Raw genomic sequence first — 17128 nt, 5'->3', positions numbered from 1 at the left:
TGAACTAGAGCCAAAAGTAGTATTTGACAGTTTTATTTACTCTGCCGTAATTTGCAAGCTTATCAGTTAAATCTGTAGTTTTTTTAAAAGCCGTCATGACATTTGTGATTATTAGTACATAAATCAGTGTTATAATTTGATATTTGGGTTTTTCAGACTTTTAGTGCCAGATTTAGAGAATTCATTATTTTCTTGACATGCGATACAGTATTTACCTTGAGTGGTAAGGTTTTATAAGGTAGGGTTTTCATGATTTAGGATGTGAATGCAAAAACTTACATAAAAGTTAGATGTATAATTTGATTATGAAATATTTTCTAAAATAACACCACCAGAAAATTAACAGATTAAATTTTTGAGACAATCCTTGGTCTGGATTGGTTAATGAAAATGTCTTCTTTAAGAGGTTCTATTAAAAAAATATTTCTAGTGTGTTAGTTGTAATTGTTTTTGTGGAGTGGGGGTAAACCACACCATTAAGGGAATATAATGTAATTTGAAAGAGGTGATTATAAGATTTGTTTCAGGCCCCAAAATATAAATAAAAATTGGTGTGGAATCTCATTAGTGTATATGTTTTCTGCCACTATAAAATTACCTTTTTAGCATCTGTTTCTAGTGGTGTAATACCAAGTAGGTAAATTTCGCAGTCTGTTTTTAGTGTCCTGAGTTTTTTGTTTCCTTAAACATGTGAAAGGTAATAGTAAAGAATTTTTTTTGGCTGGGTGGGGTGGCTCACGCCTGTAATCCCAGCACTTTGGGAGGCTGAGGTGGGCGGTTCATGAGGTCAGGAGATCGAGACCATCCTGGCTAACACGGTGAAACCCCGTCTCTACTAAAAATACAAAAAATTAGCTGGGTGTGGTGGCCGGCGCCTGTAGTCCCAGCTACTGGGGGGGCCGGGCAAGAGAATGATGTGAACCAAGGAGGCGGAGCTGGCAGTGAGCCGAGATTGTGCCACTGCACTCCAGCCTGGGCGACAGAGCAAGACTCATCTCAAAAAAAAAAAAAAAAAAAAACTTTTTATTGTATTTGGGAATTTTTACATAGGAGCTGTATTAGGTTTACAGTCCCTGTAGTGTTGCCTTATGGAAATCTTTACATCTAAACTGAGTTTTTCTTCTCTTAGATAAATTTAAATGTATTTATTGAAGTTTCTAAAATGTACTGAGTACAGTCATATACCACATAACGACGTTTCAGTCAGTGACAGGCCACATATACAACAGTGGTCCCATAAGATTATAATGTGGTATTTTTCTGTACCCTTTCTGCGTTTAAATACACAAAACCATTGTATTACAGTTGCCTACGGTTCTCAATATAGTATTTGTAGCCTAGGAGCGATAGGCTATACCATGTAGCCTGGGTGTGTAGTAGTCTATACCATCTAGGTTTATGTAAGTATACTCTATGATGTTCACATCACAATGAAAGCACCTAATTACACATTTGTCACATGTCCCCAAGTTAAGCAATATATGACTGCATAGTTACTGTTTTTTGGTTTTTGAGATGGAGTCTTGCTGTTGCCCAGGCTGGAGTGCAGTGGCGTAATCTTGGCTCACTGCAACCTCCACCTCCTGGGTTCAAGTGATTCTCCTGCCTCAGCCTCCTGAATAGCTGGGATTACAGCACCCGCCACCACACCTGGCTAATTTTTGTATTTTTAGTAGAAACGGGGTTTCGCTATGTTGGCCAGCTGGTCTCGAACTCCTGGTCTCAGGTGATCCACCCGCCTTGGCCCCCCAAAGTACTGGGATTACAGGCGTGAGCCATCGCTCCCAGCCAACTGCGTAAATGGAAGTATTAAGAGTCGTTGGATTGAGCTGGCTCTGTTTCTTGATGTGTTTTAGGCAAATCACTAATCACCATGGGCCTAACTTATTCAGCTGTAAGGGAGGAATTAGATGCGGTTTTTGTTTTGTTTTGGGATGGAGTCTTACTGTCGCCAGGCTGGAGTGCAGTGGCGTGATGGCTCTGCAACCTCCGCCTCCCGGGTTCAAGCAACTCTCCTGCCTCAGCCACCCAAGTAGCTGGGACTACAGGCATGTGCCACTATGCCCAGCTAATTTTTGTGTTTTTAGTAGAGACGGGGTTTCATCATGTTGGCCAGGATGGTCTTGATCTCTTGACCTCGTGATCCGCCTGCCTCGGCCTCCCAACATGCTGGGATTGCAAGTGTGAGCCATCGCACCCGGCCAAATTAGATTATTTCTAAACACATCCAGCTGTTAAGTTTTTCAGTTTTAAGTGGAATTTGGTTGTAATGTGTGAAATTTAAAAGAGAAAATGGGCTTTAGCTCTTTAAAAAGCACACATGGGTTATATTTATACCATAAAGGTTTATCAGATACCTGTAGAGTTCCTTTAAAGATACCTTGGTTAAATCTGCCACATTCTGATTTTGGTAGTTATGATAGAATTATTCTGAGTTACCAATTTATGTAAAATATTTAAGTAAATGTGAAAACTTACCAGTTAAACTAGTGGTATATCTTTTTTTTTCTTTCTTTTTTTTTTTTTTTTTTTTTTTGGAGACAGAGTCTTGCTCTGTTGCCCAGGCTGGAGTGCAGTGGTGTGATCTAGCTTACTGCAACCTCCACCTCCCAAACAATTTTCTTGCCTCAGCCTCCCAAGTAGCTGGGATTACAGGCTTCCATCACCATGCTCAGTTAATTTTTGTATTTTTTGTAGTAGAGGTGGGGTTTCACCATATTTGCCAGGCTGGTCTTGAACTCTTGACCTCAGATGATCCGTCCACTTCGGCCTCCCAAGGTGCTGGGATTACAGGCGTTAGCCTCTGCACCCAGCTGTTTATGATTTCAAAGCTACAAGGGAGCACTTTACCCTTGGATGAAAAAAAAATGTTTGTAAAATTGAATTACAAAATAGACATTAAGAGTTTTATGGCAGAATAAATATGTAGACTCTTACAGGTGAGATCATCATAATAGTCTGGGGAAGTATCTCCAACAATGGCCATATGCTGCATTACAGCCAATACAACTTTCCAATACCACTTAGGTTTAAGAGTCATTGGGAAAACCTTTTGTTGATGTTTGTAGCGAGAAGTACTATTAGCTAGTTTTGCTTATCTGGGCCAGACTAATTCTGGGTGTTTAAAAGACGTACTTCTCGTCAGCATTAAGGCAAATCATTGATTCCCTTTCTTGTTAAACTGAAAATGTATTGGAAAGGCTTTGAAGCCCATTGAAGTGTGGTACGTTCAAAGAAAGTACGTACAAAGCTCCTAGAACTTTATTTAATCATGCTTGTAGTTTGCTTTTTCCTTGGATGTGTCACTCCAATAAATGTAACACATGCTACATTTTCTTTTGTGCAGAGCTTTCTGCCTTCATGTGGAGAGATGATCATGTATCTAAGGGTAGAGGAGCTCTGAAGAGGACATAGCAACTGAAAAGTGCGACCACTCTTAGGAGGAGGTCAATATTTTAGCTAAGAACCATAAATGAAAGACTATTCCTGTCTGGGTGGGGTGGCTCACACCTGTAATCCCAGAACTTTGGGAGGCTGAGGCAGGCAGATCACCTGAAGTCAGGAGTTTGAGACCAGCCTGGCCAACATGGTGAAACCCTGACTGAAACTACAAAAATTAGCCGGGAGTGGTGGCATACACCTGTAATCCCAGCTACTCAGGAGGCTGAGGCATGAGAATCACCTGAGCCTGGGGGTGCGGAGGTTGCAGTGAGCTGAGATCGTGCCACTGCACTCCAGCCTGAGCAACAGAGTGAGGCTGTCTCAAAAAAAAAAAAAAAAAACTATTCCTGAATGGTAAATTTCACTAATTGAAAGAACCCTTTACCAATTTGACCCTGCCTGTTGAAAATACGGAATATTTTTTTGCCTTCAATGTTGGAGATTTGTCATTGTTCCTACCCAAAGAAAGACTTTTTGTGCATTTAGAGGTAGAATGTTACTGATCACTGTTCCTAGCTCTAAATGAAGTTTGCCTAGACGGAGCCACAAACGCCTCCTACTACATGATGTATATACCCGGTACAGGATAATAGTCATTTGCAGAAAATAAGTTTTACATTTGGCCTTCTGGCCATCTGATATTTGAGTGCCTTGAAAGGAGAAAGAATTCTTCCCTTGAGGAAGACGTGCTCCCATACTCTTGCGATTCTTAGCATTAGGGTCAGCGTCTTACAGGAATATAAAAGTCCTTGAAGAGACATCTGTTAAGTGTGAAATAGAGCTACATGGCAATAAAAGATCACACAGCACAAAGTAATGGCCTGATTGAGGTCAACTTTGAACATGAGGTTTCAGGTGGTCTTATAGAAATAAAGGATCTTCAAAGTTTATGATAGTAAAAATATCTTACAGTTTCATCTCATGTACAGTTTGCTAGATGAGCGTGAAAGTATAGCCATACATACACAACACTCGATACAATCATGAAAGTTGGCTGCAGGCCGGGCGCGGTGGCTCACGCCTGTAATCCCAGCACTTTGGGAGGCCAAGGCGGGTGGATCACCTGAGGAGGTCAGGAATTGGAGACCAGCCAACATGGAGAATCGCTTGAACCCGAGTGGCGGAGATTGCAGTGATCCCAGATGAGGGACTGTACTCCAGCCTGGGCAACGGAACAGACTCCGCAAAGGAGAAAAAAAAAAGTCGGCTGCAGAGGGCGAAAGTGGATCTCGGAACCTTGATGTTGGGGATCTTTTTTCGAGAGGGACCGGAAAAGAGGTGGGATCGTTTGTCGCAATGTGGGGCGGCGGTAAGCTGGGCTCCTCGGGGGGTTGGTTTTTAAGAGTGCTGGGGCCTGGAGGCCGTAATACAAAAGCTGTACGTCCTCTAATTTCCTCGGGTGAGTGTGTGCGGAGGTCCCTCGCATGCAGTCCATTGCGAGGGCTCGCAGCTCTGCGCATGCGCTGGGGGTGGGGCGGTGGGTTGTAGCTGGAGCTCGCGAGGGGTCAGCGCGAAACCTGAGGCTTGGCCCTGGTCCCAGCTCTCTCCATTGTAAACCTGGCATAGTCCCCTTGGCGGACGTCGGGGTAAAGAACTCAGTACCAGTGGTCCTGTCTGGAAAAGCGCAGGCCGCGGGTGTCTGGTGGCTGAGCTCCTTGCCCCAGGAGCCGGAGACCCACTCTGCGTGTGCTGCGGTCTTGAAGGTCATGCATCTTTCCTTTGTCGGGGCAGGAGTAACTCGCGCCTCGTAGTTATGCATAGCTTTGTATCTGTGTTTTGTTTGCACAAAGCTTGCTGTTTTTTCAGAAAGAATTTAAGGCAGCTGTACTACTTTTTGATTAATAGGTTAATTCAACAGACTGCATTTGCAAATGAAATCAAGAAAATAACGCACTGCTCGGTGCTTGTAGACAGTCTGATTTTCGAACTCTCAGTGTTAAGTAGAAACAAGCTCATCTTTTACATGGAACTCTTAACAAATACTGTATGCCAGACACTGTTATGAGCACTGGGAATTTAGAAATGAATGACGCCGCAAGGATCTCTTTAAAAATGTTAGGATAGACCTAAGATCAGGATATAATGAACAAAAAAATGGAGAATCTAACCGCCCATTAATAAAGGTTATTAGCTGGTACTATCATACAGTGGAAAAATAGTGCAGCCAATAAAAATGATTTAAATCTATTTGTATCCACATGGAAAAATAATAAGATATAGTGTTAAGAAAGTAAAGTTTCATTGTTTCCTGGAAGAAGCCAAAAACAAAAAAAAGTTACAAATCAGTATGGATAATGAACTTGGAGTTATAGGTGGAGATATATAGAGAAATTTTGCAGTGATTGCCTGTGGTAGAGTAGGTGATTTTCTGTCATTTTATCCTTTATATGCTTTGCTTTTAATGAACTTTTTTTTAGTAAACGTATGTGTCTTTTATAATCAAAAATTTAGAAAAGATACAGTAAACCTAGTTCCAGTTTTTGAGGGGTGAACATAGAAGGAGCCTATAATCCATAATTGGGATCAAGGAAACTTCTTGAATGGGATATTTAGCGAAATCCTGAAGGAGGTGGTCAGTTTTAGAAGCAGTTGGCCAAGGCAGGCAGCTCACTTGAGGTCAGGTGTTCGAGACCAGCCTGGCCAACATGGCGAAACCCCCATCTCTACTAAAAATACAAAATTAGCCGGGCGTGGCAGTGGGCGCTTGTGATCCCAGCTACTCGGGAGGCTGAGGCAGGAGAATCGCTTGAACCTGGGAGGCAGAGGTTGCAGTAAGCCAAGATCATGCCATTGCACTCCAGCCTAAGCAACAGAGTAAGACTCTGTCTCAAAAGAAAAAAAAAAAGCAGTTGGAAAGGGGAAAGGACCGGCTTGAGAATCTGTGAGAAAGTTTGTGAGTAACCACAAAAGGTTCCTTGAAAAGTAAAATTTGTAGGTGGAGGGCCGGAGGTAAAGGCAGGGGGTGGCAAGGGATGAGGCAAGAGGCCTTTTTGTCCATGACACATTCATGAAAGGCCAGGCACACCTCCTGAGGTACACTATCCTGTGGACAGTGGAAATTACTGAAGAAGCAACATGAGCAGATTTATGTTTAGGAAATAACACTTGGCAGCTGTCTATATAGCTGTCTTCACAGCTGTCTACATAGAAAGTGGGACGGAAGCAGGCAAGTCTAGGCCCAGGAAGACCTTAGAGTAATCCAGACAATAAATTATGATTGCTGGAAATAAAATATTGGCAGGGTAAAAGTCTGTTACCTGTTTTATTCACCATCAGCATGGTGCCTGGTGGGTGCTGAATAAATGACTTTTCAATAAATAAAATGAAAAAAACCTTTTCCCATTCCTTTAAAATCTCAAATACCAGGATGATCACAGATTCAAGGTAGAGAAGGAATTGGTAGCATTCTGTTTAAATACAAACTCAATTACTCTCTTTCAGTTGTGGTCAGATGGTAGAGTTGTTTTTATTTTTACTTTTTAGATTAATTAATTATTTTTTTGAGACAAGGTCTTGCTCTGTACCCCAGGCTAGAATGCAGTGGCATGACCACAGTTCATGGCAGCCTTGGCCTCCCTGGCTCAATCGGTCCTCCCACCTCAGCCTCCCAAGTAGCTGGAACTACAAGCAGGCACCACAATGCACGGCTAATTTTTATATTTTTAGTAGAGAAGGTGTTTCACCACATTGTCTAGGCTGGCCTTGAATTCCTGGGCTCAAGCGGTCCACCCACCTTGGTCTCCCAATGTGTTTGGATTACAGGCATCGAGCCACTGCATCTGGTCTAAGGTGGTTTTTAAACCTCTTGAGAATTGTAGCAATACTGATAACTTAGGGATTCATTTTCCAGAAATAGAGGAGGTAAGAGAGAGATCAGGGGTTTTCTGTCTGTAGAAGGCAGATATTGTTAAAATTTCTAAGGCTTAGTTTCATAATAGTAATACCTTATATGTCCTTATCTATGTATCACAGTTTATATAGTTAAACTTTATTCTTTAATAATATTTCATCTATCTACCTAAAGTCATACAGCAGGTGATATTTGAACTGGGTCTTAAAAGGTAGTCCAGATAGAGTTGGTGGAAAAGGAAATAAAATGAACAAAAGCCAAGCGGAGCACCTTTAATCCCAGCACTTTGGGAGGCCGAGGCAGGTGGATCACTTGAGCTGAGGAGTTTGAAACCACCCTGGGCAGCATAGCAAAACCCTGTCTCTACAAAAAAAAAGAAAAATACAAAATTTAGCTGGGCATGGTGGTGTGCTCCTGTGGACTTCGCTACTGAATAGGCTGAGGTAGGAGGATGACTTGAGCCCGGGAGGTAGAGGCTACAGTGAGTCATGAACGCACCACTGCACTCCAGCCTGGGCAACACAGCTGGACCCTGTTTCATAAGTAAGTAAATAAGTAAATAAATAAATAAATAAAATGAGCAAAAGCCTAGACACATGAACTTTATTAAAAAAGAACATTGTAATGGATTTGGGATGGACTGTGAAGGGCTGATTAAAAAATAAAACCAAATAAATATAAGCTCAGGAGAGAAGTGTGCAGAGACTACAAAAAGACAAAATGTGAAATATAAATGACCATTAAACTTAAGAAAAGATGCTTAACCTCACTCATGATAGATTGAAACTACATTAGCTGGGCATGGGGGCCCAAGTTTATAGTCCCAGCTACTCGGGAGGCTGAGGTGGGAGGATCGCTTGGGCGACGTTGGCGGAGGTTGTAGTGAGCAGAGGTTGTGCCACTGCACTCCAGCCCAGGTGACAGAGTGAGACCCTGTCTCAAAAACAAAAACTAATTAAAACTACACTAAGATATCATTTTCATGTATTTGATTAGCAAACATAAAAATGTTTAACATAGGCTGGGTGCTGTGGCTCAGGCCAGCACTTTGGGAGGTCAAGGCGGGTAGATCACAAGGTCAGGAGATTGAGACCATCCTGGCTAACACGGTGAAACCCCGTCTCTACTAAAAATACAAAAAATTAGCCGGGTGTGGTGGCAGGTGCCCGTAGTCCTAGCTACTCGGGAGGCTGAGGCAGGAGAATAGCGTAAACCCGGGAGGTGGAGCTTACAGTGAGCCAAGATCGCGCCCCTGCACTCCAGCCTCGGCGACTGAGTGAGACTCTGTCTCAAAAAAAAAAAAAAAAAAAAAAGGTTAACACATTGTATGGGTGCAAGTGTGGGAAAACCAACATGAGGCACTCTCATATATTACCCAAAGGATTGTAAATTGGTTCAACATCTATTTAGTGGCAATTACAGATTTACAAATGCACATACCCTTTGACATCATTCTTGAAATTTTACCTACAGGGACTCTGAAACACATATGAAATGAAAAAAACCTATGTCATTTAATCTCTAGTTGTTGTTGTTGTTGTTGTTGTTGTTATTTTGAGACGGAGTCTCACTCTTTTGCCCAGGCTGGAGTGCAGTGGCGTGAGCTCTCCCACTGCAATCTCCACCTCCCAGGTTCAAGTGATTCTTGTGCCCCAGCCTCTCGAGTAACTGGGACTACAGGTGCTCACCCGGCCCTAATCTCATAGTGTTGATAATTACCCAAATGCCCATCATTAGGGAACTCCTTAAATAAATAATATAGCCACACAATGAATTAGCACGTAGCCTTTTAAAAAATATGAAATAATTTCCAAGATATGTTGGTAGGTGAGGAAAAACATTCAGAAGAATGAGTGTATTCTGCTACATTTTATATAAAATGAGAAACTGATACTTTAAAATGATTGTGTATGTATAAAATGCCTCTGGAATCTTACATACAAATCTAGTAAGATTGGTTGTTTGTAGGGAGAAAAACTAGATAGCTACAGTCAGGAGTAGGAAAGATACTTTGTACTGTACCCTTTTGTACTTTCTGATTTTTTTAAATTTTTGATTTTGAAATAATTTCAGACACAAGAAATGGCAAAAATAGCACAGAGAGGCTGGGTGCGGTGGCTCATGCCTGTAATCCCAACACTTTGGGAGGCCGAGGCAGGCGGATCACTTGAAGTCAAGAGTTTGAGATCAGGCTGGCCAACATGGTAAAAGCCTGTGTCTACTAAAAATACAAAAAGTTAGCCAGGCATGGTGGCGTGTGCACCTATAGTCCCAGTTTCTTGGGAGGCTGAGGTGGGAGAATCACTTGAAACTGGGAGGCGGAGATTGCAGTGAGCTGAGATCATGCCTCTTCAGTCCCATTTGGGCGACAGAGTGAGACCCTGTTCCCCCAAAACACAAAACAAAACAAAACAAGAACCCCAAACACACAGAGAGAATTTCCATATACTATTCACCCAGTTCCTTGGTGATACCATTCATAGCACGTTGTTGAAGCCAGGAAATCAACTTTAGTATAATTAATTGACTCCACTACAGACCTTATTTGGTTTATGCCACCAGTACATGCACTCATTGTGGGAGAGAGTGAGGATGTGTGTGTGTGTGTGTGCGTGTATACGTAAGTTTTTTGTTTATTTACTTATTTAGTTTTTGAGACGGAGTTTCGCTCTTGTCACCCATACTAGAGTGTAATGGTGCGATCTCAGCTCACTGCAACCTCTGCCTCCTGGGTTCAAGCAATTCTCCTGCCTCAGCCCCCTGAGTAGCTCATATTACAGGTGCCCACCACCACGCCTGGCTAATTTTTTTATTTTTAGTAGAGACGGGGTTTCACCATGTTGGCCAGACTAGTCTCAACCTCCTAACCTCAAGTGATCCACCTGCCTCAACCTCCCAAAGTGCTGGGATTACAGGCATGAGCCACCACGCCTGGCCTATTTTGCCTTTCTATATCAATTTTAAAGTCAGTATGTCTGTGTCTACCGAAAAAAAAAAGGCTATTGAGATTTTGATAGGAATTGTATTAAATGTATAGGTCAGTTTGGGGAAAACTGATGTTTTTACTATGTTGAATTTTCCAATATGTCTCACGTTTATTCTTTGATTTATTTCATCAGTGTTGTGTAATTTTAAGCATATAGATTCTGTACATGTTTTTGTTTGATTTATGCAACAATGAAAATTTTTTTGGAATGATTTAAAATGATAAGGCATTTTACATTTTGAATTTTGCCTTCCACTTGTTCACTGTTAATATATAGAAACAAGACTGATTTTTGTGTTACCTTTGTAATCTTTGACCTTTCTTTTTTTTTTGAGGCAGAGTTTTGCTCTTCTTGCCCAGGCTGGAGTGCAATGGCACAACCTCTACTCACCACAACTTCCGCCTCCTGGGTTCAAGCAATTGTCCTGCCTCAGCCTCCCGAGTAGCTGGGATTACAGTCATGCACCACTATGCCCAGCTCATTTGGTATTTTTAGTAGAGACAGGGTTTCTCCATGTTGGTCAGGCTGGTCTCGAACTCCCGACCTCAGGTGATCCGCCCAGCTCAGCCTCCCAAAGTGCTGGGATTACAGGTGTGAGCCACCACGCCTGGCCTTTAATCTTTGACCTTTCTGAATTCACTTATTAGTTCCAGGAGCCTTTTAAAGATTTCTTAGGATTTTCTATATAGACAATAGGGACAGTTTAATTTCTTCCTTAACATTCTGTATACCTTTTATTTCCTTTTCTTGCCTAATTGCACTGAATAAGACTTTCAGTACTATGTTGAATAAGAGTAGTGAGAATGGATGTGTTTACCTTGTTTCTGATTTTAGGGGGAAAGGGCTGAGTCTTTCACTATTAAGTACTACATGAGCTATAGGTTTTTATAGCTGTTTTGTAAAATAATTTCTCTTTCATTCTTAGTTTGCCAAAAGTTTTTAATCGTAATGGATATGGATTTTGTTAAATACTTTGTATCAATCAACATGATTATGTTTGGTATTTGTTTTGTTTTGGTTTTTGGTTTTCACTTGTTTGTTTTTTGAGACAGTATTGCTCTGTCTCCCAGGCTGGAGTGCAGTGGTACAATCATGGCTCACTGCAGCCTCTGCCTCCCAGGCTCAAACAGTCTTCCCATCTCAATCTCCTCAGTAGCAAGGACCATGGATGCACACCACTATACCTGGCTAATTTTTAAAGTTTTTCTGTAGAGATAGGGTCTCACTAGGTTGCCCAGACTTGTCTCGAACTCCTGGGCTCAAACAATCTTGACTCTTCAGCCTCCCAAAGTGCTGGAACTACAGGTGTGAGCCGCCCCGCCTGGTGTGTTACTCTTTTTTTTGTTGTTAATATGGTCGATTATATTAACTGATTTTTTAAATGTTGAACTAGTGTTGCATACCTGGAATAAATCTCACGTGGTTGTGCTGTATTGTTCTATTTATATGTTGCTGAATTATATTGTGTGTTGCATACCTGGAATAAATCTCACGTGGTTGTGCTGTATTGTTCTATTTATATGTTGCTGAATTATATTGTGCTAATATTTGCTAAGAATTTTTATGTCTGTTCCTGAGACGAATTGGTCTGTAGTCTTTGCTGTACTCTTTGATTTTTGTATCAGAGTAATGTTGACTTCATAAAATGGCCTGGGAAGTATTCCTTACCCTTCTATTTTTTTAAGAGATTAAGTAGAATTGGTTGTTATCTCTTTAAGTGTTTAGTAGAATTCACCAGCGAAGCCATCCAAGACTGGAGATTTGTTTTTCAGGTTTCTAACTATGAATCCAATTTCTTTAGTAGTTATCAGTTATTCAGGCTCTCTATTTTATCCTATATGAATTTTGGTAGTTTGTGTTTGTATAGAATTAGTCCATTTTGTCTAAATTGTAGAACTTCTGAGTGTAGAGTTATTTGTAGTATTCTCTTGTCAACCTTTTAATGTCTGGAGGTCTATAGTAATATCCTTTCTTTATTTCTTGATGTTGGTGATTTACATCTTTTCTTTGTCAGCTTTGCTGGAGGCTTATCAATTTTATTGATTTTTGCAGTGAATTAATTTCAGATTTGATGTATTTTCTATGGCTTTGTTTTGTTTTCAATGTCATTGATTTTCATTTTTATTTATTTATTTATTTATTTATTGGCACAGAGTCTCACTCTGTCACCCAGGCTGGAATGCAGAGGCACCATCTCGGCTCACTGCAACCTCTGCCTCCCAGGTTCAAGAGATTCTTGTGCCTCAGTCTCCAGAGTCACTGGGATTACAGGCATGTGCCACCATGTCTGGCTAATTTTTGTATTTTTAGCAGAGATAGACTTTCATCATGTTGACCAGCCTGGTCTCGAACTCCTGACCTCAAGTGATCAATTGCCATGGCCTCCCAAAGCTCTGGGTTTATAGATATGAGCCCCCTCATCTGGCTGATTTCTATTTTTATCATTTTCTGATTTCTGCTTTCTTGCTTTATGTTTATTTTGCTCTCCTTTTTCTAGTTCTTGAGGTGGAAACTTAGATTGTTGATTTGAGGCCTTTCTTACTTTTCTTTTTTCTTTTCTTTTGTTTTTTTTTTTTGAGACAGAGTCTTACTCCATTACCCAGGTTGGAGTGCAGTGACGCAATCTTGGCTCACTGCAACCTCCATCTCCCAGGTTCAAGCGATTCTTCTGTCTCAGCCTCCCAGGTAGCTGGGACTACAGGTGTGTACCACCATTCCCGGCTAATTTTTGTATTTTTAGTAAAGACAGGGTTTTACTATGTTGGCCAGACTGGTCTTGAACTCCTGACCTCATGTGATCTGCTTGCCTCGGCCTACCAAAGTGCCCAAAGTGCTGGGATTACAGGTGTGAGCCACCATGCCTGGCCCTTTCTTCCTTTTCAATACGACAATTTTAGTGATATAAATTGCCCTCTCAGTACTCCTTTAGTTATATCCACCAATTTTTATATGTAGTATATTTATTTTCATTTACTTCAATTTTCAAAATATCCCTGAGACTTGTCTTTGACTTATGGATTGTTTAGAAGTATGTTGTTTAATTCCCAAGTGTTTTGCTTTTTACTGTTATTTTTCTATTATTTATTTGATCCTATTACAGTCAAAAATATAGTTTGTGTGATCTCACTTAAAGTTGTGAAGATTTGTTTTGTGTCTCAGGACATGGTCTATCTTTATGAATGTTCCATGCATGCTTGAAAGAATGTGTATTTTGTTGTTTGGGGGAAGTGTTTTACACATTTTAAGTAGATTGTATTGAATAATGGTCTTGTTCAGTTCTTCTTTATCCCTGCTGGTTTTCTATCCAGTGGTTCTATCAATTACTGAGACAGGAGTGTTGAAGTCTCCAACTTACAATTGTGGATTTGTTTATTTCTCATTTCATTTCTATGAGTCTTTATGTGTTTTGAAATTCTGTTCTTTGTGGTGTACATAGTTTTTTCAAGACAGAGTCTTGCTCCATTGCCCAGGCTGGAGTACAGTGGCTCGATCTCAGCTCACTGCAGCCTCTGCCTCCCGGGTTCCTGTGATTCTCCTGCCTCAGCCTCCCGGGTAGCTGGGATACAGGCACATGCCACCACGCCTGGCTAATTTTTGTATTTTTTGGTAGAGATGGTGTTTCACCATGTTGACCAGCTGGTCTTGAACTCATGACATCAGATGATCTGCTTGCCTCAGCCTCCCAAAGCGCTGGCATTACAAGCATGAGCCACTGTGCCTTGCTGGTGCATACAGTATTGCTTTTTCTTCTTGGTGGATTATCCCTTTTATTGTGATGTAATGCCCCTCTTTGTTTCTGGTACTTTCTTTGCTCTAAAGTCTACTTTGTTGAACAACTGAGTGTTCTGCAACACAGCTACTGGCTCATAAAGTAGGCCCCTGTGTAAGTTGAGCATATAGAATGGGTGAATGTTTATTTTAGGTTATATATACACATACTTTTTTTTTCCTCTGTAAAGGGTGTTGTAAAAATGTAAAATATGTAAAATTCATTTGTAAAAATTCATTTCATGTAGCTAATGTAAAAATGTAAATATGTAAAAATTCATTTCATGTAGCTAATATGGAATTGACAGAATTTGAACTAATTTTGACAATTTCAGAATTAATATTATCCTAGTTTAAAACATAACATTTTATATTTGAATATCATTCCTGTCATTTTATGTACATAATGTAGATGTAAAAACTAATGGCATGAAAAACTTTATAAACATATGCATTACTTGTTTTGGCTAATAATTTTAGAAATATCTGGGTTAGAGTTAGATAGTGGAACGTAAAACTTTTATTTTACTTTTTAGGTAAAATCTTAAGTAAAAAACAAACAAAAACCCTTTGTTTATCAATTGTAATGTAACATAGCATTACCATATAAAATAAAATTTTGTCCAGGCCCGGTAAATCCCAGCACTTTGGGAGGCTGAGGCAGGAGTATCCCTTGAGCCCAGGAGTTTCAGACCAGCCTGAGCAACATAGGGAGACCCCATCTCAACAATGACAATAACAACAAAAGTTAGCTGGGCATGGTGGCATGTGCCTGTAGTCCCCACTACTTGGGAAGCTGAGGTGGGAGGATTGCTTGAGCCCAGGAGGTGGAGGCTGCAGTAAGCCGTGATTGTGCCATTACACTCCAACCTGGGTGGCAGAGCAAGACTCTAAAACAAAATAAATAATAAAATAAAATAAAATCTTCAATTACATGCATATGAGGGATTCTTGCTGTGCAATGCTTTTCTCTAGATATTTAATTTTTTTTTTTTTTTTCAGTTTATGTGAAGAACCAGCTCAGTTGGATACTACAGATTAAACCAGGGGTTTTCAATGAATACAGAACCATGTGGTTCAAATCCTACAGGACGACCTTTTCCTGTCTGAACAGAATAAAGAGTTTCAGGTGAGTTTATTATTACCGTGGCAAATATTCACGTAATTATTTGCAATAGGTTTTTAGTATTATCTTTAATAAACCCAGTCAGTATGTAATAGTTCATGTGGTTTGATTAAAGTAGCTTGTGTTTATTTAAGTAGTCTCAACTAATTTATTTTCTAATAATTTTTAAATTTGGGGAGTTTCAAACCCACAGAAATGGTAATAGAATAATATAGTATACAGGCAATAAATAACCTTCATTCAGATTCAGAGATAGCTTTTGTTTTCAATATAAGACTATTACTTAGAGAAGAATTTTTATTTCCTTATAATGTCCTTATGACAAGACACAAACAATGCAGTGATTAAAATCATAAATATTACTTACAATACCTAATATAGTATTTTAAAATTTTTAGAAATCATAAATAATTTGGGTGCTGCATAAATATGATAAGGTGGCTAAGGTAGTAAAATTGAATGAAAGTAATATCTTTCTATATTTGTATTTTATAAGCCAACTTTTAACCTTGTGAAAATATTGTATAGCATTAATACTTGAACTCTGTTTGTTTGTTTGTTTTTGAGGCGGAGTTTCACTCCTATTGCCCAGGCTGGAGTACAATGGTGCGATCTCAGCTCACTGCAACCTCCACCTCCTGGCTTCAAGCGTTTCTCCTGCCTCAGCCTCCCGAGTCAATGGGATTACAGGCGCCTGCCACCACGGCCAGCTAATTTTTTTTTTTTTTTTTTGAGACAGAGTCTCGCTCTTGTTGCCCAGGCTGGAGTGAAATGGCGCGATCTTGGCTCACTGCAACCTCCGCCTCCCAGGTTCAAGCGAGTCTCCTGCCTCAGCCTCCCAAGTCAATGGGATTACAGGCGCCTGCCACCACAGCCAGCTAATTTTTTTTTTTTTTTTTTTTTTTGAGACAGAGTCTCACTCTTGTTCCCCAGGCTAGAGTGCAATGGCGCAATCTCAGCTCACTGCAACCTCCGCCTTCCAGGTTCAAGCAGTTCTCCTGACTCAGCCTCCTGAGTAGCTGGGATTAGAGGCATGTGCCACCACACCCGGCTAATTTTGTATTTTTAGTAGAGAAGGAGTTTCACCATGTTGGCTAGGCTGGTCTTGAACTCCTGATCTCAAGTGATCCACCCACCTCAGCCTCCCAAAGTGCTGGGATTACAGGCATGAGCCACTGTGCCCAGCCTTGAACTCTGTTTTCTAAGTGCTTGTTCCTCCTTCTTGTAAATGAGCCCCTTTGAGATTGGGTTTATATGAAATCATTCTTAGTCAAATGAGCAATCACCTACTGTTATCTATTGTAAATTAGTCCTTGATTACTGAGGCTTTGCATGAAGCATGGACAAGGGGGCTAATATTCCTAAGATAATATTAAAGAGGAATGACATTTGAATCTCAAAAGAAAAAAAAGTAATGAATATAGAATATGCTCTCGTTATGTGGCTAAAAAAACGTAATAAAAATGTGAATGGCATTACTTTTTCTAAGTTAACATCCTTATTATCTTTTACCCGAGCAGCCCTTTGAAGGATTTTTCTATACTATATACTACTAAATGGAAGTCAGTGTAGTGTCTAATCCCACGTTATTCCTGTTTGATTCCATTTAATTAAATAAAATTTTAGGCAAATTATATACTTTTCTGGGCTTTTCCCTTCAGATTATTCATTTACCAAGTGCTTCCTGAGCACCGTGTTCCAGGAACTGTACTAGTCACTAAGAATAAAATGGTAAGGAAGACAGTCCATGCCTTGCCTTCATAGTGCTTGTGGTCTAGTGGAAGACAGACATGATCGATCAGATAATCACACAGCCCCATGAAGAAGTACAAAGTGGTATAGGAGTTAAAATAGGGGGATAGGGGGATGAGGGGAACATGACCCACTTTTGAGGATCAGGGAAGATTTTTTTGTTTGTTTGTTTGAGACAGAGTCTTGCTCTTTCACCCAGGCTGG

General features: G+C 40.4%; 1 protein-coding gene across 2 annotated transcripts in view; it reads left to right on the top strand.

Annotated features, from left to right (window-relative positions):
- The first annotated feature begins 282 nt into the window (after window positions 1–282).
- Window positions 283–17128, top strand: part of COQ3 (coenzyme Q3, methyltransferase) — a 29269-nt gene continuing 12423 nt past the window's right edge. The window contains exons 1-2 of one of the 2 annotated variants that reach the window (XM_050786594.1): window positions 283–4750; window positions 15049–15175. In XM_050786594.1, the coding sequence (XP_050642551.1) occupies window positions 4738–4750; window positions 15049–15175 (140 nt within the window). In that variant the 5' untranslated portion in view covers window positions 283–4737. Of the gene's footprint in view, window positions 4841–15048; window positions 15176–17128 lie in introns of both variants that reach the window. The other variant, XM_050786593.1, reaches the window with a different exon arrangement.

This window comes from Macaca thibetana, chromosome 4 (assembly GCF_024542745.1).
Source record: "Macaca thibetana thibetana isolate TM-01 chromosome 4, ASM2454274v1, whole genome shotgun sequence".
Classification (NCBI taxonomy): Eukaryota; Metazoa; Chordata; class Mammalia; order Primates; family Cercopithecidae; genus Macaca; species Macaca thibetana.
The sequence above is the reverse complement of the archived record's forward strand: the minus strand, read 5'-3'. Positions and strand labels throughout refer to the sequence as shown.